Source organism: Podarcis muralis, chromosome 7 (genome assembly GCF_964188315.1).
Source record: "Podarcis muralis chromosome 7, rPodMur119.hap1.1, whole genome shotgun sequence".
Taxonomy (NCBI): Eukaryota; Metazoa; Chordata; class Lepidosauria; order Squamata; family Lacertidae; genus Podarcis; species Podarcis muralis.
The window spans coordinates 1,899,908-1,922,869 of NC_135661.1; the positions used below are offsets into that span (position 1 = coordinate 1,899,908).

General features: G+C 50.5%; 1 protein-coding gene across 1 annotated transcript in view; it reads right to left on the reverse strand.

Annotated features, from left to right (window-relative positions):
• The window catches only part of LOC144328287 (basement membrane-specific heparan sulfate proteoglycan core protein-like), a gene marked incomplete at its 5' end in the record, with an annotated part of 161,477 nt that overhangs the window by 104,781 nt on the left and 33,734 nt on the right, over positions 1-22,962 (reverse strand). Inside the window, 7 exons of the mRNA XM_077930933.1 lie at positions 709-849; positions 2,727-2,794; positions 4,247-4,285; positions 5,954-6,012; positions 6,847-6,933; positions 21,365-21,492; positions 21,648-21,795. Of these exons, the coding sequence (XP_077787059.1) occupies positions 709-849; positions 2,727-2,794; positions 4,247-4,285; positions 5,954-6,012; positions 6,847-6,933; positions 21,365-21,492; positions 21,648-21,795 (670 nt within the window). The remainder of the gene's footprint in view (positions 1-708; positions 850-2,726; positions 2,795-4,246; positions 4,286-5,953; positions 6,013-6,846; positions 6,934-21,364; positions 21,493-21,647; positions 21,796-22,962) is intronic.

Sequence of the window (22,962 nt, forward strand, 5' to 3'; positions counted from 1 at the left end):
ACGTTCGGGATCCGAGGTACGACTGTACAGTCATACCTCATGCTACATTTGCTTCATGTTACATTTTTTCAGGTTACGTCCCGCGGTGACCCGGAAGTACCGGAAAGGGTTACTTCCGGGTTTCGCTGCTCACACATGCACAGCGGCGCCAAATCACGCTTCGCGCATGCGCACAAGCGCCAAATCGTAACCCGCACGTGCACAGACACGCCGCTGCAGGTTGCACTCTTTTTATGTTGCGAATGGGCCTCCGGAACAGATCCTGTTCAAAACCTGAGGTACCACTGTATATTATAAATATATACCGTATTTTTTGCTCTATAAGACTCAATTTTCCCCTCCCAAAAAGTAAGGGGCAATGTGTATGCATCTTATGGAGCGAATGCAGGCTGCGCAGCTATCCCAGAAGCCAGAACAGCAAGAGGGATTCCTGCTTTTGCTGCGCAGCGATCCCTTTTGCTGTTCTTGCTTCTGTGATTCAGAATATTTTTTTTCTTGTTTTCCTCCTCCAAAAACTAGGTGCGTCTTGTGATCTGGTGCGTCTTATAGAACGAAAAATACGGTACTTTGTAATGGGTATGTATATAGGAGGGGTGGGGGTGGAGAAGGACCCTCCTAGCAGGGTCTGTGGTCCGAGTTTGCATAGGGAAGGATGCTTCCAGCCTCGCACATAGCAGGACCCGCCTTCCCGGCCCCAGGGGGCAGTACCTGGTCCCTGTTCCACGAGGAGCTGGAGCACTGGCGCGAGACCCCCATGCAGAAGCAGCGCAGGCAGCCTTCGGGGTTTGCGTGGCTCAGGTGGAACGAGCCCGTAGCACATTCGTTGCACGACTGTCCCATGACGTTGGGCTAGGGAGAAAGAGAAGGAGGAGGAGGAGGAGGAGAGGGCTGTAGTGATCAGGTGGGATTACTATGAGGAATTATGAAATATGGAGCAAGGCATTGTGTCCGCGATGAAAGTATTGCGTTGACTGGGTTTGATTCATTGACAATAATTTCTGATCCCACAAGCCTCTGCATCTCTGCCCATTTTCTCTACTGTCCATTTTCTTTCTCTATGCCTGACAGGCACTTATCAGCATTCTAAACACAGGCCAGTTGTTCACCAGGCATCCTGGGTCATAAAGACAGTAGGTAGCTTCTCTGATGTACCTTTCCTTGGTTTTGTTAATCTTAGGGCCAGGAAGAGAGTTGACAAGGAGATGGTAAATACTACCTGTCCTTCCTCTCCTGTTTACTGCTGTTTATGATCTCCGGGGTTTCCTAAAAACATTCCTCCTTGTTTCCTATTTTATTTACTCTGAACTACGTATGCATGCTCAAGTAGGAAATAGTTTCTTTGTAGTTAAGAGGATTTCTTCTGATCTGACTTTGTCCCACATGGGTTTTTTTGAAATGCTCAGAGGAAATCTGATTGGTTCTTATGAACACTGTGTGAAAAGTTCTTTTGTGAATAAAATGACCTGGGCCAAGGGGTGGACAGGAATTATTATACGCACTCCTCCCAGAGTCTTGCTGATCAAGCCTCGTGTGTATTTTATTAATCAGAGTCCAATCCTTCCTTGCGCTGGGAATGCTACTAGGACGTTGCAGCAGAAGGACGAGAAAAGGAGATGGATCTCATAGACTCACCAAATGTCAGCAATCCATAGCATAATAAATCTGTTCAGCTCAGCTGAGGGTCACATTCTAGGCCATGCTAATATGTCACAAAAGAGTACAACTTAAAAGCCTTGTCATCGCCTCCTTTGCCCACCAAGGCAAAGGGAGACTGTCAATGACCCAGGCGGTCTGGCAGGTGACATCAATGCTTCTTCTCAGGGGGGGAAAAAGGAGTCTGGGAGCTTTGTGTTACTCCTTGATTCCTGCTGTACCTTGCTTCCCGAATGGCTTGACTCCCAAACAAATTGGCTCCCGAACGTCACAAACCCAGAAGTAAGTGTCCCGGTTTGCAAACTTTTTCGGAAGCCAAACGTCCGAAGCAGCTTCCGATTGAGTGTAGGAAGCTCCTGCAGCCAATCGGAAGCCGCACCTTGGTTTTCAAAAAGTTTCAGGAGTTGAATGGACTCCCGGAACGGATTACGGTCGAGAACCAAGGTTCCACTGTACTTCTGAAATAATCTCATGCTGAGAACAGAAGCTCAGCGGCTGGGCAGATGTCCTTGGCCCAGTAGACCTGAAGGAGCATCTCCACCCCCATCGTTCTGCCCGGACTCTGAGGTCCAGCGCCGAGGGCCTTCTGGCGGTTCCCTCATTGTGAGAAGCAAAGCTACAGGGAACCAGGCAGAGGGCCTTCTCAGTAGTGGCACCCGCCCTGTGGAACGCCCTCCCACCAGATGTCAAAGAGATAAGCAACTACCTGACATTCAGAAGACATCTTAAGGCAGCCCTGTTCAGGGAAGCTTTTAATGTATGACATCTTAGTGTACTTTTGGTCTTTGTGGAAGCTGCCCAGAGTGGCTGGGGAAACCCAGCCAGATGGGCGGGGTACAAATAATAAATTATTATTATCATTATCATTATTATTATCAGAGCTCCTCTTGAAATTTAATTTATGAATTCATTTATCATGGCAAAAACCCAACCGTAGACTCCACAGATCTGGGGCCTTCCCATTCGCAAAAGGTGAACGAGGGGATTTCAAGTTTCGCCGTTTTGTCTCATTTTGCCACGCCTAACCCAGGGGAGTCTTGGCTGCTGCACCTCCAAGCTGTGGCCCAGCTTACCTTGCATTGGCAAGCACCATCTGACGCTTCGCTGCTCCCTCTCTTGTCGCACTCGATGGTGCTCTGCCCTACACAAGGAGTAAAGAGAGGTTGAGAAAGACAAACCCAGGCAGGAAAATGTCTTTTTTCCACCATGGCCTAGCTAAAACCCAGCGTAAGGTCTAAGTCAGTCCAGAGGAGCTTCCTTGTATTTATGCTTAAATCATCCCGACGCGCAGAAGCAGGAGGACTAGAATTTTCATGCGGCAGAGCTTTGCATGCAAAAGGCCGCAGGTTCAATCCTGAGTGTCTCTAGGCAGGACTGCGCAAAGACCTCGGAAAGCTCAGCCGGTCAGGGTAGAATGGCAAAACCAGCAGGCAAAAGGAAGCAAAAGAAGGTGAGAAAGGGGGTAGAAACGTCTGAGAAGAGAATCTGGAAGAGCTGAAGAAGTGCAAGGAGGAAGGCAAAGAGACAGGGTGCAAGGAGCAATCAGGTGGGTGACAGAGGAGCTGGACTCTCCTTGAAGCAGGTCAGACTAGATGACTCTTGAAGGTCCCTCTCCAGCTCTGCAATTCCGTGTGAAAGAAAGGAGGTGGTGACAGTTATAGGAAATGAGAAAGTGTTGGAATGGTTTACTAAAGATGAAGAAGTTAAATCGGTTATGATTCAATGGGCAGGAGACTTTGGGTAAAACGTACAGTTTGCAGCACGGGGAAAATTATGCAGAGAGGATTTGAAATTCACGGCGTGTTATACATTAAAAGAAAATTATATGGAAATGATGCATCGCTGGTATTTAACTCTGAGTAAATTAACAAAAATGTACAGGACAAGTTCAAATGTTTGTTGGAAATGTAAGGAAAAGGGAGGCACCTTTTATCGTATGTGGTGGAACTGTAAAGTAATAAAGGAATTCCAGGAAACGATATACAATGAATTGAAAAAAATGTTTAAAATAACATTTGTTAAAAGACCAGAAGCCTTTTTGTTAGGAATTGTAGGTGCAGAGCTACCAAAGGAACTGAAAATATGGTTGATGTATGCTACAACAGCTGCAAGGATGCTTCTAGCCCAGGGTTCGAAAGACGACAAAATTCCTATCAGGGTGGACTGGCTGATGAAATTATTGGACTATGCAGAAGTGGCAAGTTTAACTGAGAAAATCAGAAACCAGGAAGGTCAAAACTTCAATAAAGAATGGGACAAATTTATATTATATTTGAAAGACCACTGTAAACACTTGAACTCTTTGGCAGGTTTTAAATAACTCTTGCAACGCTACATAGATTTTAGATACGATGGAGGATTGTAAATTAGACGGACTTATAATATGCAGTTTTAAAAAGTTACTCAAAGAACCCACAGAGGGGAGAAGTCTTGAGTTTCAGAAGAATCTTGTGTAATTCTTATTATTTGTGATTACAATTGTGAATGAAGCTGTAAAATCAAATAAAAACTCTTTTTTTAAAAAGAAAAAGACAGTGAGGATTGGAGGGGGGAAGGATAAGAAAACGCAAATGTAATAGCGATGACGACTTGCCCTCTAGTGGAGTATCAACTTCAGGACTAGGGGGGAATCCTGGAAATCAGATAGAGAAAGAAACGTTCAAACATTTGGCCAGCAATACGTGAAATATTGGCTTATGTGTACCAGGTAGGGAGAGCGAAGCAGGCCAACGCTTCAGAGTTGTGAGACGCGGCAAGATGGTAGCGCTATTAAACTTAGATTGAATGTGACAATGTGGTTCCCACATTCATGTTTGGCCTCAAACCTAGCTGAAGGTTGATTGATTGATTCAAATGAATCTCAAAGAGGCTTACACCCATAACATAAATAACCCTAACATAACAAAACATACTAGCGCATCGTGAATGCAACACACGTCATATGAAATAAATCACAATTTATCGGCGAAACAGTTTCAATCTTTAAGAAACTGAACAAAACAGCAACTAAAAAAATAAGCCAAACCTCACAATTACGGCAAGTCATGTGATTAACAAATCAATGCGGCATTTAGAATCTACAAAACGATATTAAAAGCGTTAGCAAAATAGCAACTGAAAATATAATCTAGGCACTAAGTTTATTCAAACGATCTCTGCACCCCCATGACTCATAACCTTTCACTCTGTTCAGTTCATTAAACAGTTCATTAAAATACATATAAATGCACATAATGCCTATTGTTAAGCCAGCTCTTAAGCCAGGAGCCAAGGGCATAAAGCTGCTTCCTATGTTCCTCCTTAAACCAGCCCTTGATTCGGAACAATGAGGACTAGAAACTTGCTTAATTTTCTTTTCTATCTTTCTTGTTAGAGCGTTTATTAATTTTTCCAATAAAAAACTTCCAACTAACATATCAAATCATAATCCAATAAAAATAAAAAAATAAAATTAAAAAAAATCAAATTGTCTTCCAAATTGTAATTTTGATTTTAAGGCTTCCCACAGTCTGAACCTCGAAGCATATCCAAACCTCAGTCCTGCCTCTCATCTCTCATCGATATTTTCCATATCTCGATTTTATCTCTCAAAAAAACTTGCTTTATTTTCAATTTTTAAAAAGACTGCAGCTCGGCAGCATTGCATCTGCTTTGCATGCAGAAGGTCCCAGGTTTCATCTCCCGGTAGGGTTGAGAGAGACTCCCTGCCTCAAACCCTGGAGAGCTGCTGCTGCTGCCAGTCAGAGTTGGGAGTACTGAGCAGGATGGAGCAAGGGTCTGACTCTGGACGAGGTTCCCCTGAGAAGGCCTGAAAGCTCGTCCTGACCGGCCTGCGCCCTCATTAGCAGAAGAAACTTCATCAGGACATGGGTGCTTGAGCTGAGATTCCTGCATTGCAGGGGGTTGGACTAGATGACCCATGGATCCCTTCCAACTCAAAAATTCCTATGATTCTAGGACAGGTTGCGAATGGAAAACAACAGGCGCATTGCTCTTCTCTTTGGTGGGGGGGGGGGGCAGTCCGCAATCTCCATTAGCCAATTTCTCCCTCTCTGCTCCATGGCACAATCCTATTCAGGCATACTCAGAAGGAAGTTTCAGCAGGTTGTTCTCAACAGAGTCCTACTCAGAGTAGACCCACCGAAATGAATGGGCTAAGTTAGCCATGTCCCTTCATTTCAATAGATCTAGTACCAGAGACAGCCGGCAGTTATCCGATGCTGAGTTTTCGCAGCTTTTGCTCTAACAGTGTGACTCTGGAGTCAAACCTGAATTGCGTGTGTTCAAAGGTTGTACTCACCAATCCTCACACATTTTCCTCGTGGCTGGATGGGGTCTCCTTTGAAGCCAGGAGCACATCTAGGGGGGGAAATATGTTAAGTTGGAAGTTTATCCTCCTGATGGGGGTCAGCGTCCCCCAGAAATCACTTTGTGGCCAAGGGTAGGAAACATCTCTGCCCCCCTCCCCAATGTTGCTGGACTCTAACTCCCATCAGCCCCAACAGACAGCATGCCCAATGGTCAGGGATGACGGCAGTAGTTGTAGCTTACTAGCATATGGAAGACGTGAGGTCCTGTATTTTAAATACAAGGTAAAGTTATGATGGAGGTAGTCATGTGCAGTAAAGGCAAGTGATGGCCTAGTTCAGGGATGGGGAACATCTGTGTCCTTCCAGATCTTATGGGACTCCCAACTCCCATCAGCCACAGCAGCCAACATGGCCAAAGGTGAGGGGTGATGATGGGAGTTGGAGTCCCATAACATCTGGAGGGCCACATCTCTCTCATTCAAGCATTAAAAGGTGGCAGACTGGCAATGGAGTGGGCAGTGAAGGCAAGTGACGGTCAGGGATGGGGATCCTATAGCCCTCCAGATGTTGTTAAGACTCCCCAACTGATCCCTGTGTTTCAAAATGGCGAAGTGGTGATGGAGGTAGCCAGGGGCAGTGAAGGCAAGTGACGGTCCAGTTCAGGGATGGAGAGCTTGTGGTTCTCCAGAAATTGCTAGACTCCAGCTCCCAACAAGACTAGCCAGCCTGGCCTATATTCAGGGATGATGGCAGCTGGGGCCAGTGAAGGCAAGTGACGGTCCAGTTCAGGGATGGAGAACTTGTGGTTCTCAAGAAACTACTGGACTCCAACTCCCAGCAGCTCCAACATACAATTTGAAACTACAACAAGGAGCCCACTCACTTTTCGCAGCGACGTCCGGTGTAGCCTGGGGCGCAGGCATCGCAGGTGGCCTGCCCGTCTGTGTCGAGGAAGCAGGAGTCTGAAAACCTGAAAGGAGAAGAGGGCAGTGTCACCATGGGCACCACCATCCCGAATGCAGGCTGCTGGGTGCACGGCTGGCAGGGCCCATATCGGCCTGGATGGTGGGCGAGGGCAGCTTCCCAGTTGCGGACTGAGTGGCCCATGTCAGTGGCCCATTCACAGCTGCCTTGCTTATCTATTTATTTGCACAAATTTCGCCACAAAAGGGGGCGTCTCCAAGATGGCGATGAGGTAAGACGCATTTACCGGAGCTCATCTTGAATCCTCCTTAAATTTGTGTTGTGGCTCCCAGCCTTTCAAGTTTTTGCTGAAGATTGTACCAGGGTGTTGGAGTCCATGCTAGGAGTTCACATTGCTGATAACTGTGAAGCCTGCATCGTAAATCAGCTTTAATGAGCAGATAATTGTATTCTCCGGCAGCCTCGGAAGCAGCCTTCGACTCACTGGTCTCCCGCCAGCTCACATTCAGCTGTATTGCTACTTCTATTACTTTTCATTACCTTTTAACCACTGCTATTTTTAACGATCCATTTTAAACGACTCATTTTAAACGACTCATAACGATGGGTCAAGGCAAACGCCTAAGAGACTGTGACGAGGCTCTGCCCTCCCCAAGAGCCAAACAAACAAAAACCGACCCCCCCGTGTCTGGCAAATGGAGTGACCCCACAGAACACTGCTATAGGGTGAAAACCCAGAACCGTTTCTACCCTCTAATGTCCCCAGAAGCAACGTCAACACCAGAGGAATTATTTTCACCTCAGATTAAAACTACAAATGGAGGAGGAAGGAGTGTCCCACTGAAGGTGGTACAGGTCACCGGAACCGAGGACTGCGCAAGACAAGAACAACATGAACATCTCCATCTTGTGGTCAGAACCCTAAATTGCATATTCAAGAAGATTGATGTGCTATCCTCCCAGCTATGTAACCTCGAACAGAAAATTGATAACCTCTGGTTAAAGCCTAAGCCATCTGTAGATATGGGGGAATTGAAGTTCCGGAGAACCTTACCCTCAACCAAAAAAGGAAGTGTGATTCCTAAATATAGACCAAATCCTGCACTGAAACATCAAGCATTATCCCTGCAACCTAAGAAAATCTGCCTAAACATTGGGGCAGGGTCAGCAAAGTGGCTCACTCTGGATGGGGTCAAAAAGCATCTAAGCAATCTCCTAAACATAGAAACCACACAATGTGATCTCATTGCAGTATTACCTTTGAACCAGCACTTCAGGCCACAGAAAGTGATGCTTGCGTTTTACTCTCCAAGGATCCCTTCAGCTATCATCAGGCAGAAATCACTCTTGGCTAGGTACGATATCACCCCAACAAGAGTTTTTATGGATAGTAAGATCCACCCCCTTCTACTCGCCGGTCACGGCAAGGAGCGGACTCTGTCGGAGAGGTCGGGAGTACCTCGGGACATCGAGCCTCCTCTCCCGGAGGACATCCATCCGCACCGAAACCGGACTTACTCTACGCCCCCACGAGCTCTAAAGAAACTCACTGGTGCAAGTAATCTTCTGACCCCGCCGGAGGAAAGAGAGCTTTTAGCCACCTTTGGCGACCTCCCACCGAGGGAACAACAAGAAATAATTGATAGACTAGAAGTACTTAATCATCAGCTCATACATGTCCAGAAGAACGGAAAAGTCCTGCTCACTTCTCTGGATAATCCTGCCAGCTCTTCGGAGCCGTGTTTTAAAGAAGCAGGAAGTCTTCCTTACCTTAGTCCAGTTCCTAAACCCATGCCTCCCCCACTTGAGGGCAAAGCCCACAGATGCTTGGCAGACCCAGGTTTTGTCTCACAAGTAGGCCCCTCATCTCCACTCTTGATGAACTTTGACTCGCCCTCCAAGAGTTCCCCGCTGAAGAGTGTAGCCCAGAGTTCCGTCCACCAAAACAATTCCTTACCAACTAATCCATCAATGCCGGAACTGGAGTCCTCATATTCCCCTGAGCGGCATAGACCCGACATACAAACGGTACCAGTACCCCAAGCATCCCCAGTATCTTCGCTAGCATCAGGCCAGGGGAGTGTTCCACCTACATCAAAAAATGGCCCGGATTTGATTGAAGACCCGACCGGACATATAAATCAAATGGTCTCATCGGCGATCTTTAGACCTCGCGGTGGGGCAGTCTCAGCAAATCCTGTGGAGTTTCCCACTGAAGTGTCCGCCCTTGGGTCAGCCAGCAGGAGACCCGTCCTGTTACACCAGTCAGAACACCTCACTACCAACTTCAAGACAAGGTACCCTCAGCAGGTGCCAGCCGTGCAAAGTAAAATAACTGACTTTTTTGTGGGGTCTGCCCTGCCCCCTAAGGACACACATCTCTCCCTGAAATGACAGCGAATTGGACACAACAGGAACTCCCCCCTATCAGTCCTCAGCTGGAACATTGCGGGCTGGAGGGGGAAAAAACTTGATCCAGAATTCTTGGAGTATATTAACCTGTTTCATATCATCTTGTTCCAAGAATCGTGGGAAGTAGAGAAAATTGTCCTAAATGGCTTTGAGCTTCTAGAACTCCCTGCCTGCCCCTCCCTGAAAGGAGGCCGCCCTAAAGGGGGCCTAATAATAGGCATCTCCCTCAACCTTCATTCTAAACTTACCCTAGTGCAGGCCTTGCCTCCTTACGCCCTTACCGGGCTCATTGCGGGGGAAAAGATCTCACTTCTAGTTACAAATGTCTACTTGCCACCTGGGGGTTCTTCCCCCGAACTGGGCTCTAAATGGGGCTCGCTAGAAGAGCATCTGCTCTCATGCTACGTTAAGTTTCCTAATACCCCGGCCATAATAGGTGGCGATTTCAACGCCCGCACAGCAGCAAACTGGGACTCGCTGACCAAAGCCAAATGGTGGGTTACTCCAAACCTTGATAATTATGATCTGGAACATATCATGAGGAGAACTTCTAAAGACCACAGAGCAAATGAGGCTGGAGTACTCCTCTATCAAATGGCCATCCGCTTAAATCTGGTCCCTTTAAATGGCACATGTCTCCCTGACATTCCTGGGGATTTTACCCACCTGAGCGTTAAATCAAACAGCGTCCTCGATTACCTGTTGGTCTCCAGGGATCTACTTAAGTGTATTTCCACCTTTAAGATCGAGAATATACAATCTAGTGATCATCTGCCCCTTGTAGCCAAGCTCTCCCTGAACTGGCAGTCGGAGGCTCATAGACATGCGACCCAGATGGTAACCAACGAATCTCTCCAAGTAAGAGGAATCAAATGGTCGGAGACCCAGACTCAAAGGTACCAGGAATTCTTTCAAAAAGTAATCCTCGGGCCCCATCCCAACATAGGCTCTGCCGCAGACGAGCATAGCATAGTGCTGAAATGCTTCCACCATCATACGACTGATCTTACGTCCTTCTTCAGGCTACCACCCAAAACATTAAATCGAAATGAATATACTTACGGTGCCCCCTGGTATAATTCTCAGTGTAAACAAGCAAGACAGCGCCTCCGTGCTATATATAATGTATATAAGACCTCTGATGCAGTTACTCTGCCAGCTAGTTATGCACAAGCCAAGCTAGTTTACAAACGCACGCAGAAAATTGCCAAACGTGAGTGGCAACACAATCGATGGCAGGCTTTGATTACTGCTTCAAAATCACACAGATCCAGGGAATTCTGGTCTTTGATCAACAGAAGGGTGAGGAAATACCCAAGGGCAGTCATCCCTGCACCGACATGGGAACTGTTCCTGAAGAAATGCTTCTCACAGGCAGATGCTCCCTCCGACCACCTGACGCATCTGTTTACCCACCTACCTATTTGGCCCTCCACTGATCCTGACGAAATAGCCAAGCTAATAGCTCAGCTGAAACCGGGTAAAGCCCCAGGGCCCGATCTGATCCCTGCTGAAGCCATTAAACTACACCCAAAATGGTGGGCTGGCATCTTGGCCAAAACCTTCGATGCAATCAACGCTTCTGGCCTCATCCCCAAAATATGGAAGGAGGCCATTATAGTACCAATTCATAAAAAAGGTTCTCCAATGGAGCCGGAAAACTACCGTAACATCAGCCTCCTTTCGATCATAGGGAAAATTTATGCCAGCTTTTTGCTGACTAAACTACTGCGATGGGTAGATGAGACTAATCAGATTGGCCACGAACAAGCAGGGTTCAGAATTAAACGCTCTACAACCGATCATGCGATAGTTCTTTACCATCTGGCACGAAAGTACTCCTCTCCCCCCCGGGGCTACCTCTGCGCTGCCTTCTTAGACCTAAAGGCAGCCTTTGACAGCGTTCCTAGAAATATTCTATGGGAGAAACTTGCGAAACAGGGCATTGATAGAAGACTCCTATGGCTTATAAGTCAGCTCCACGAAGGTAACCTTGCTAGAGTGAGACTTACTCCTGCGGGCGACCTCACTAATTCGATACCAATAAACAAGGGAGTGCGCCAAGGATGTATATTGGCTCCCTGTCTATTCAACCTATTCATCAGCGACATGCGAGCATCCCTAGTTAACTCATCTCCAAGTACACACGCGCCTAGACTTGCGGACTACCGCTGCCCTCTCCTTTTATATGCGGACGACGCGGTAATTCTATCTTATACACGTGTTGGACTAACCAGAGCTTTGAAGATCTTTGCCACGTATTGTCAACTCAACCAATTAACCATCAACCATGCTAAATCCAAGATCCTGATTTTCTCCAGAAGCCGGAGATTATACGAATGGAAGCTTGGCGGAGCAAAAATTGAGCAAGTCCTAAAATTTCAATACCTAGGAGTTATTTTTCAACACAATTTGGGGTGGAAAGCTCAAATTCAACACCTACTTAACAAGGCTAAAACTCTGTCATATGCGCTCCTCCGATTCTTTTTTTCGGATGGAGCTTTGCATGTTCCCTCGGCCCTAAAGGTGTTCAAGGCAAAAGTGGTTGCCGTGCTGGCCTATGCTGCCCCGCTTTGGGCCGTGATGACAGACCTTGCTCCTCTTGAGACACTGCAAAATCAATTCCTGCGTCGGCTCCTAATGCTCCCCCTGTGCGTAAGTAACGCAGCCATGCGACTAGAACTGAAGATCGCATCCTTAGAAACTTGCCTGTGGAAGCAAGTCTTCAATTATTGGTTATCATTGTGGCATAGATTACCAAACCACTACCTTGTCCAATGCTTATGGCGAGATGAATTCTCTAGCCTTTGGACTAGTAGAATTCATGCCAAACTCCTGAGTTACGGAATCTCTCCTTCAGATTCCCTAAAACTAGACCAAATTACTGCTCAAAGACTGATCCGCCAAAGACTGGATGACATCGATCTACAGCGAAACTATATGCTGGGGGGAGGTGTTTGTTCGCCCCAGAACATTGGTATCACTTTAACTTACTGCGTTCCATCATACCTCTCCTCCCTTTCGACTGTTGCCCATAGACTGGCCTTCACCAAAGCGAGGTTCAACGTTTTTCCCTCCAACGTCCTGAGACATAGATTCTCAAAGGGCCAAGCTCCCGCCACGTGCGAATGCGATAAGGAGACGCCGGAGTCGCTCCAGCACATCATGTTCACTTGCCCCCTGTTCAATGTGCCACGGGCAAATTTGTTGGGATCAATCATACAGAATCTAGAGGGTACCCCACCAAAATTCCACCTTGCCCAAATCTTGCAGGATAAGGATACTCATACGACCCTGAAAGTGGCAAGGTTCCTGGTCGCTGTCCTTACCCAAAAGCGACGCCAAGGAGCACTACAAGCTAACAAAGGCGTAGTATGCCATTCTATTTTATAGTATTTTAGTGTTATTGTGGTGTTTTAGCGGCTGTTTTTTTTTTTTTTTTCTTCCCACGTACACAAGCTGTTATTTATGTGTTGTTTTTACTTGTATGGGCCTATGGCCGTAATAAATATTATTATTATTATTCAATGCCACCATCATTAAAATATATTTTCTATTATATATCTATGTATCTCTATGTCTATCTGCCTGCCTGCCTAATCTACCTACCTACTCTTATTTGCCTTCCTAATCAATTGATCATCTATCTATCAACCTGCCTACCTACCTAAGCTACTTACCTGCTCACCCTGTTTACCTACCTCATGATGGTAAAGAGCATAAAATCCACGATACAAAATACGTTCGTAAAAGAAGCACAAAATGGATCACAAAAGGGTAGGTCAGACCGATACATCCACACAGCTCAATTTCAGGAAAAGCCAGGTGTGTTTTAAGCAGGGCACCTGAATGCCAGCGCTGCAGGTGGTTCAGCAGGAACACATTCCAATGGGCTAGTGCCATGACACTAAAAGCCCTGGAAGCGCATGGCACAACTAAAGGGAGGGGGGCTCTTTCCTTTCGGGAGGATTGAATTACCCAGAAAAAGGCGTACAGTGGTACCTTGGTTCTCAAACGCCTTGGTACTCAAACACCTTGGTTCCTAAACGCCAAAAACCTGGAAGTAAGTGTTCCGGTTTTCAAATGTTTCTCGGAAGCCGAACATCTTATGCGGCTGTCTGCTATTGTTTCCGGGGCGCCTGCACCAATCAAAAGATGCGCCTTGGTTTTTGGACATTTCAGAAGTCAAACCGACTTCTGGAACGGATTAAGTTTGGCGCTTTTGTTCTTGCTATTTATTTTGCGTTTTTGTTATTGAGGCTTTTTCAGTTCATTTGTTTTTGTGATTGTGTAGAACCCAGTTCAGCTATTGAACTAACTGACTGATTAATTGATTAATTGATTGTGTGACTGCGGAAATGAATAACAGCCCCCCCACCCAAACAATGACTATCATCAGTGCAGGTAAGGAAAAAATAATAATTTTAATTTACAATATTGTCTTACTTATTTTATAGTACAATACATTGTACTATAAAATAAGTAAGACAATACATTATAGTTGTCAGGGGTTCAGGAGCAGAGGCAAGGGCAAGGGAGGAAACAGAGAGCGAAGGGGAGGAAACAGAGAGCGAAGGGGAGGAGGCAGAAGAAAAGATGAGTGATGACGACGACCCGAGATCTCCGAGTCTTTCCAGTGAATCGGAGGATTCACAGAAAGGAGCACCAGTGGCCAGGGCAAGGGGGGAGTTTAGGGGGGCACCCCAGGAAGATAGAGCCAGAGGGGACTCAGAGGAGAGCAGTTGGAGATCGGGACCAGCGTCACCGCCAGAGAGCAGGGAAGAGGAAGGGAGCCAGGGGGCAAGCGCTGGCAGCTCACAACAGGAGGGAGGGCACGAGTCAGGAGTGGCCACACCTCCATCTGGGAGCGAAGAGACGGTTAGACGGAAGGTGGAAGGTTGGGCGCGCGCGCCAAGTTCAAATGCACAGGAAGGCGGCGCAGTAGGCAGCCCGGAAAGAGAGCCGGGTCCTAAAGCCCGGCGCAAGGAGACAGGAGGGTCCGGGGGGTCAGCGTCAGAAGAATCCCGGAAGGAAGAGACCCAGGGGGGCAGAGGGACCCAGAGAAGAACAGTCAGGCGGAAAAGGTGGAGCAGGGCTAGGATATTAAGTTGGTGTACAAGGGGCGGAGATTCAGACGGAGCTTCGCCGATCTAGCTACTAGACGTAGAGTTGCACGCAGCAGCTTGAGAATGGAAACTGTAACTCAATAAAGACTTTGACTTAATGACCGTTGGCTAGCGTGATCCTCTGTGAGCTAGGATCTTGAAGCAACTCTGACAGTAAGCTCCGTCTCCCAGAATTGTGGGCATATACAGCCTCGAGGAGAGGAGAGAAGCAGGTGCCCACTAGCGAGCTCACGAACGGCAGCCGACATGACGGCTGAACAGCAAATAGCGGAACTCAGAGAAGCAGTGTCACAGCTGAATGCCGAGGCTCTCGCATCCAGGAAGAGAGAGGAGGACGCAGCTGCCGCCTACAGGGATCTCCAGGTCAGGTTGGAAGTGCTTACGAAGCAAGGGCAACAGACACCCAAACCAGAGGGGATTGGTTTGGGGAGACGCACAGGCGGTCTGGTCTCTCACTTCGATGGGAACCTGCAACAGTATCCCAATTTTAGAGCAGACGTGCTGTGTGCACTGCAACTGCTGAATAAAGATTTTAGAGATGAGCAGGAGAAAGTGGGATTCATCATGTCCTATCTGCATGGGGATGCCAGGGCATGGCTGCGCAATTTGTGGAGGGATAACGATCCGGTGCTCCAAAATGCGAATGCCTTTATTAAAGCGATGGATGGGTGTTTTTTATCAAGCATTGACGTGGATCTTGCTCGGCAACAGATTCATGGACTGAAGCAGGGAAGGGCCAGCGTACGGCAGTACCATGCCCGCTTTTTCGCCTTGGCCAGTGCCCTAGAATGGGACAGAGATGCGACTCCTGTAAGAGACCTTTTCTGGGAGGGATTAAACAGCTCTGTGAAAGATGAAATTGCGAGGGGGGAGAGACCCCGGACCACCCAGGAGGTCGTGCAGAGGGCGCTGGCAGTGGGGGTACGACTGGAAGGACGTCCGTGGAGCAGGGACGAAGGGTGTGGAGGGCGCGAACCAGCCAGGGGCTCCTCCTTCTTTCCCAGAGAAGCAGCACGTACGCAATCCACGCCTCCGCCAGGAGGAGGAGCTGAACCGATGGAGGTTGGAGGTGCCAGGGCTCAGTCAGCAACCAGAGCCCTAGCACCAGCAGCAGTGAAAGCGAAGCCTCCTAGAGGGAACAGGAAGTGTTACGTCTGTGAGGAGCCAGGGCATATGGCGAAAGAGTGTCCCCAGAGGCTCCACAAGCTCACTGCAGCCTCAGCAATGGCGACTGCAGCAACGCAGCAAGGAGAACCACAGCAGGGAAACGACACAGTCTGGCTGGAGGAAGAGGCACTGGGGCCCAGCCAGACGTATTAATGATGCAGTCCCCAGAGATTTTACAGCCCGTGAACCCCCTCCCGCCCAAACCAGTGGTGAAGCTCACCGCATCGCTCCAGCTGCCCAATGGCATCACCATGGACGTGCCAATCACCATTGACTCAGGCAGCAATGCGGACTTTATAGGGCAGGACTTTGTCAACAAGCATGCTATACAGTTGCTGCCGGCCACACTGCCCCTGCAGGTTGTCACGGTGGATGGCAGGGAGCTGCTAGGGGGGCAAGTGGTGCAGCAGACGCCACCAATGGTGATGCAACTTGGGAATCACAAAGAAGTCATCAGCTTCAACGTCACTCAATTGTCGGACACGCCCATTGTGTTGGGCATGAGTTGGCTGGACAAGCACAGCCCAACGCTGGCTTGGTACCAGAGGCAGCTGACCTTCGGCTCTTCCTTTTGTGCTGAACACTGCATCGTGCCCAGGCAGGAAGGAGAGGAAGAAGAGTCACAGCTGCTGCTAGGCACGCTGCAAGCGATTCCCCACAAGTACGCAGAATTTTTGGAAGTTTTCTGCGAGAAGGAGGCAGACAGGCTACCCCCTCACAGGCCATATGACTGCAAGATTGACCTGCTGCCAGGGGCGGCGCTGCCTAAGGGGAGACTGTATTCCATGTCAGAGGACGAACTGCAAGAACTCAAAGAGTTCATAGATCATAATTTGGAGCGCGGTTTCATCCGAGAGTCCGAGGCGGCGGGAGGCAGCCCGGTGTTCTTCGTTAAGAAGCGGGATACGCCCCAAAAGAGGCTTGTAGTGGATTACAGGATCTTGAACAGTGTGACTAAGCCGTCGGACTTCCCCATGCCCCGAATTGACGACCTCCTCGCAAAGGTGCGGAAGGGCAGAGTGTTCACCAAGTTGGACCTGCGAGGGGCGTACAACCTCATTCGCATGCGGGAGGGAGATGAGTGGAAAACAGCCATGTTCACGCCACTGGGGACCTACGAATATAGAGTTATGCCTTTTGGATTGCAAAATGGCTCCCACGTTTTTCAAGCATTCATGCATCACGTGTTGGCGGGACTTCTCTACAAGACGTGCGTCTGTTTCTTAGATGACATCCTGATCTTTTCGGAGTCGCAACAGGAGCATGACAAACACGTCAAGGAAGTGCTGAACAGGCTAAAGCAACATAGGCTCTACGCCAAGCTGGAGAAGTGCCAATTTGACGTGACGGAGGTGGATTTTCTGGGCTACAAGCTGTCTGACAAGGGGCTCGCCATGGACAGCGCCAAGATTCGAGCGGTGTTGGATTGGAAGAGCCCGCGCAACCGGAAGGAGGTCCAACGGTTTGTCGGCTTTGCGAACTTCTATCGCAAGTTTATCAAGGGCTTCGCTATGCAGACGGCGGCCATCACTGACACGCTTAGCTCCAAGAAAAAGAAGTTCATTTGGACACAGCAGGCGGAACAGTCCTTTCAGGCACTCAAGCGTCTCTTCGCGTCGGAAGAGCAGCTGCTTCATGTCAACCCCAGCAAGCCGATGAGGGTGGAGACAGACGCCTCGGACAGAGCCGTGGGGGCGGTCCTGCTGCAGAAAGACCCGCAGGGGGTGTGGCGACCGGGAGCGTTTTACTCCAGGAAGCTCAGCAAGTCCGAGCAGAACTACACCATATGGGACAGGGAGTTGCTGGCCATTCATGCAGCGTTCAAGGCGTGGAGGCACTTTCTGATCGGCGCCAAGCACACGGTGCAGGTTTGCACGGACCACAAGAACCTAGAGCACTGGCGCACGGCACAGTTCCTGAACCAAAGGCAGATACGTTGGGCTGAGTTCTTTGCGAACTTCGACTTCCGAATAGAGTATGTCCCGGGGGACACCAACATCATGGCGGACGCTCTCTCTCGCAAGCCACAGTATCTGGAGGACGCAACGCCAGCGGCCGCCATGCACATCTTCGCACCAACAGTGTGGGCGTGCGCCGCGGCAACCGTGGATCTGGAGGCGGTGCGACGAGCGTTGCAGGGGGACTCCTTCGCGCAAGCAAAGATGGCAGAGGTGCAAAGGGGCAAGGCAGCGGCCGACGGTTTCCAGTTAAGAGATGGATTGCTCATCCGTAAAGGGGCCATCTACGTGCCGGGAGACGAACTTCGCGCCAAGGTGCTGCAGCAGCTGCACGACGCGCCCACTGCAGGGCACTTCGGCAAGGAGAAGACGGTGGAATTAGTCGCCAGGGATTTCTGGTGGCCTGGAATGAGAGGGGAGGTCGCAGACTACGTGGCGAGGTGTGACACCTGCCAGAGGGCGAAGCCAGTGCTTAGACCGCCGGCCGGACTGTTGGAACCGCTGCAAACTCCGGTCGAACCTTGGGAGAGAGTGGCCCTGGACTTTGTCACGGATCTGCCCAGCTCGAGGGGCAAGACGGCAGTGCTGGTGGTGGTGGACTTGTTCTCCAAGATGGCACATTTCATTCCGTGTGCGAAGGTGGCCACGGCGGAACAAACCGCCAAACTGTTCATAGACCACGTGTTCAAGGTTCACGGTCTGCCACGGTCTATTCTGTCCGACCGGGGGCGGCAGTTCATCTCGAATTTCTGGCAGAGGCTGATGGGCTTCCTGAACGTCAAGATCAACCTGGCGTCGGCGAGACACCCGCAGACCAACGGGCAAGCGGAGCAGGTCAATGCCATCATGCAGCAGTACTTGAGGTGTTATGCAAATCAACAGCCTGCGACGTGGGTGGATTACCTGCCGCTCGCCGAGTTCGCCTACAACAACACGAAGCACGTGTCCACGGGGGTCACGCCGTTCTTCGCCAACAACGGGAGGCACCCCAGAACCTTCCCGGGACTGGAAAGGCTGGGGGAGGGGGAGCCGCAGACGGCAGATGCGTTCGCGTCGGAGCTGCAGGAAGTCCACGATCAGCTGAGGCGCCACCTGGAGCTGGCCAAGCACGCATACAAGGTACAAGCGGACAAACGCAGAAGGGTTGGCGAAGAGCTCCACGTGGGAGACTGGGTCTGGTTAGCAGCCCACGCAGTGCCGGCCAGGTCGTTGGCCAAGAAGAAACTAGGGCATAAGCAACTGGGGCCCTATCAAGTCGAAGAGCAGGTCAACCCGGTGGCCTTCAGGCTGGCGCTTCCAGAGGGTTCCAGAATGCATCCGGTGTTCCACAGATCGGTGCTCACTCCCTACAAGGCACCGCACAGGTTTCAGGAACCCGGAACGGCGCCGAGTCCGGTCAGAGACAGAACAGGGCACGCAGGAGTGGCACAGAAGGAGCGCATCAACGAAGTCACAGAAATTTTGGACTCCAGATGGGGGGAAGAAGGGGTAGAATACTTTCTCGCCAAGGAGGGCACCCCGGCCAGTGCGAACAGCTGGGTGCCGGGCTACGCCTTGGACGAACCTCTGCTCAAAGACGAGTTTCATGCCCTCTTCCCACATAGACCGATGCCAGCAGACTTTTTCGACGACTGGCTTTTCACGCCCACGCTTTCGGCCAGCACGTTCCGGGGGTTCGACTCGGACGAGGACCCGACACGAGACGTCCGTTCCCCGGAGGGGTCACCCTCGGGATCTGCCTCAGAACCCTCGTATTGGTGGGACGACAGACCAGAGGAGCAGTGGCGCAGGAAGTGGCAAGAAGGTCCAGGACGAGCAACGCCGCCAGGAGGAAGTGAGGGAGAGACGGACATGGACGTTTTCGGGGACGACCCAGGTTTCGAGCACGGCGGCACAGAGATGGAAGCAGAGGTGACCGTCGTCGACGAGAGCAGGGAGGAAGAACCGGAAGACTTCGGATGGAGGCCCGCTACGGGAAGCGAACGATACCCGACATTCGTCCCCTTGACACAGCAGCACCCAGCTCCAGCACCGGAAGGAGGGGAAGGGGGAGTGGGGGGCTTCGAGGGGGGGATGGATGTCAGGGGTTCAGGAGCAGAGGCAAGGGCAAGGGAGGAAACAGAGAGCGAAGGGGAGGAAACAGAGAGCGAAGGGGAGGAGGCAGAAGAAAAGATGAGTGATGACGACGACCCGAGATCTCCGAGTCTTTCCAGTGAATCGGAGGATTCACAGAAAGGAGCACCAGTGGTCAAGGCAAGGGGGGAGTTTAGGGGGGCACCCCAGGAAGATAGAGCCAGAGGGGACTCAGAGGAGAGCAGTTGGAGATCGGGACCAGCGTCACCGCCAGAGAGCAGGGAAGAGGAAGGGAGCCAGGGGGCAAGCGCTGGCAGCTCACAACAGGAGGGAGGGCACGAGTTAGGGGTGGCCACACCTCCATCTGGGAGCGAAGAGACGGTTAGACGGAAGGTGGAAGGTTGGGCGCGCGCGCCAAGTTCAAATGCACAGGAAGGCGGCGCAGTAGGCAGTCCGGAAAGGGAGCCGGGTCCTAAAGCCCGGCGCAAGGAGACAGGAGGGTCCGGGGGGTCAGCGTCAGAAGAATCCCGGAAGGAAGAGACCCAGGGGGGCAGAGGGACCCAGAGAAGAACAGTCAGGCGGAAAAGGTGGAGCAGGGCTAGGATATTAAGTTGGTGTACAAGGGGCGGAGATTCAGACGGAGCTTCGCCGATCTAGCTACTAGACGTAGAGTTGCACGCAGCAGCTTGAGAATGGAAACTGTAACTCAATAAAGACTTTGACTTAATGACCGTTGGCTAGCGTGATCCTCTGTGAGCTAGGATCTTGAAGCAACTCTGACAATAGTACAATACATTGATTATTGGGTAAAAGCCTCAGCGCCTAGGGCTTGCCGATCGCATGGTCAGCGGTTCGAATCCCCGTGGTGGGGTGCGCTCCCGTTGTTCGGTCCCAGCGCCTGCCAACCTAGCAGTTCGAAAGCACTCCCGGGTGCAAGTAGATAAATAGGGACCGCTTACTAGCGGGAAGGTAAAAGGCGTTTCTGTGTGCGACTCTGGCTCGCCAGATGCAGCTTTGTCACGCTGGCCACGTGACCAGGAAGTGTCTCCGGACAGCGCTGGCTCCCGGCCTCTTGAGTGAGATGGGCGCACAACCCTAGAGTCTGGCAAGACTGGCCCGTACGGGCAGGGGTACCTTTACCTTTACATTGATTATTGCTTTTATTTTATGGATCAATGGTTAGAAAGTAAAATTCATGTTAAATTGCTTTTTTAGGGGTCATTTTTAAAAGCCTGGAACAGGAAGTTTTTAATGTGTGACATTTTAATGTATTTTAATCTTTGTTGGAAGCCACCTAGAGTGGCTGAGTGGGTGGGGTACAAATAATAAATTATTATTATTATTATTATTATTATTATTATTATTATTATTATTATTATTATTATTACATTTTGCATTACTTTCTATGAAAAAGCATGCCTTGGTTTTGGAACGGACTTCCGGAATGGATTAAGTTTGAGAACCAAGGTACCCCTGTACAAGGCAAGGTGTTCCCAGAGGTAAATTCATGGATATGGACTCACCGGACTCCCTGTCCTTCCCTGCAGGCTCAAGGTTTGCTTTCAGGGCAACAGGAAAATGGCAGGCACACCCACCCCCGGAAGCTGTGCATCTTGGTCTTTTCCTAATCTCCTCTCCTGCCAAGCCTGCCGAGAGCGCAGAGGGCAGGCGGCTGCTGACGTCCTCCAGGACAAACCGTGACGATGATCACCCGCCATGCAAAGACCCTCGGCTCACTCACCTGCGGGGGGCTTCGGTGTACGGGCAGGGGCAGGGGCGACAGGCGGTGGGGGTGCCCTTGGTGGCGTCTCCAAAGAAACCCGGCTTGCATTTGTTGCACTGGGGCCCTTCGGTGTGGTGCTGGCAGTTCTGTGGGGCAGGGGGAGAAGCGGAAGAGACAAAAGGAAGAGGGAGGTGAAGGGCAGGGCGTAGCTTTCCCCAAATCCCTCCCCCCGCCAGACAACCCACTTCGCGCCCCTCCTCCAGCGGCCGTCACCACCCCCGCCACCAGCTGGCAAGCTTACCAGGCAGTAGCCAGAGAACGGGCCGCAGGTGCTGGAGTGCCCGTTGCAGTTGCAGCCAGAGCACGTGCCCAGGTAGGGCCCGCCGGGCACTCGCTTGAAATGGGCCTCGCAGCGCTCGCAGGAGAGGCCGGCGTACCCAGCAGGGCACCTGCAGAGAGACAAGCGGGAGGTGAAGACAGCGGAGGAGAGAGGATGGTTTATGGGCTGCCAGGAAGGACACTGCAGACTCTCTGTAAGGCAGGCTGCAGAGGCGACAAACTCAGCCTGCAGGTCGCATGTGCTGAAGAAGCATGGCTCAGTGGTAGTGCAGCTGCTTGGCATTCAGAAGGCCCCAGGTTCCCAACGGCAGCATCTCCAGTGAGGGCTAGGAGGAGACTCTCGCCGGAAACCCTGCAGAGCAGCTGCTGCCAATCAGTGTGGACAATACAGAGCTATGGATGGAGAAAGGATGCGACTTGCAACTCAGGTACTAATGTCAGCAGGTTAATTTCAGTGGGGCTACCTTTGAAGGTATGAGACATGGGTGGCGCTGCGGGTTAAACCACAGAGCCTAGGACTTGCCGATCAGAAGGTCGGTGGTTCGAATCCCCGTGACGGGGTGAGCTCCCGTTGCTCGGTCCCTGCTCCTGCCATCCTAGCAGTTCAAAAGCACATCAAAGTGCAAGCAGATAAACAGGTACCGCTCCGGCGGGAAAGTAAACAGCGTTTCCGTGCGCTGCTCTGGTTCGCCAGAAGCGGCTTAGTCCTGCTGGCCACATGACCCGGAAGCTGTACACCGGCTTCCTCGGCCAATAAAGCGAGATGAGCGCCGCAACCCCAGAGTCGGCCACGACTGCACCTAATGGTTAGGGGTCCCTTTACCTTTGAAGGTGACCTGGAAACTACAACTAATCCAGAATGTGGCAGCAAGACTGGTGACTGGGAGCAGCCGCCGAGACCACATAACACCGGTCCTGAAAGACCTACATTGGCTCCCAGCACGTTCCCAGACACAATTCAAGGTGTGGTGCTCAGCTTTAAAGCCCTAAATGGCCTCGGCCCAGTATACCTGAAGGAGCGTCTCCACCCCCATCGTTCTGCCCGGACACTGAGGTCCAGCTCTGAGGGTCTTTTGGTGGTTCCCTCAATGTGAGAAGTGAGGTTACAGGGAACCAGGCAGAGGGCCTTCTCGGTAGTGGCACCCGCCCTGTGGAACGCCCTCCCATCAGATGTCAAGGAAATAAACAACTACCAGACTTTTAGAAGACATCTGAAGGCAGCCCTGCTTAGGGACGTTTTTAATGTTTGATGTTTTATTGTGCTTTTACTTGGGGAC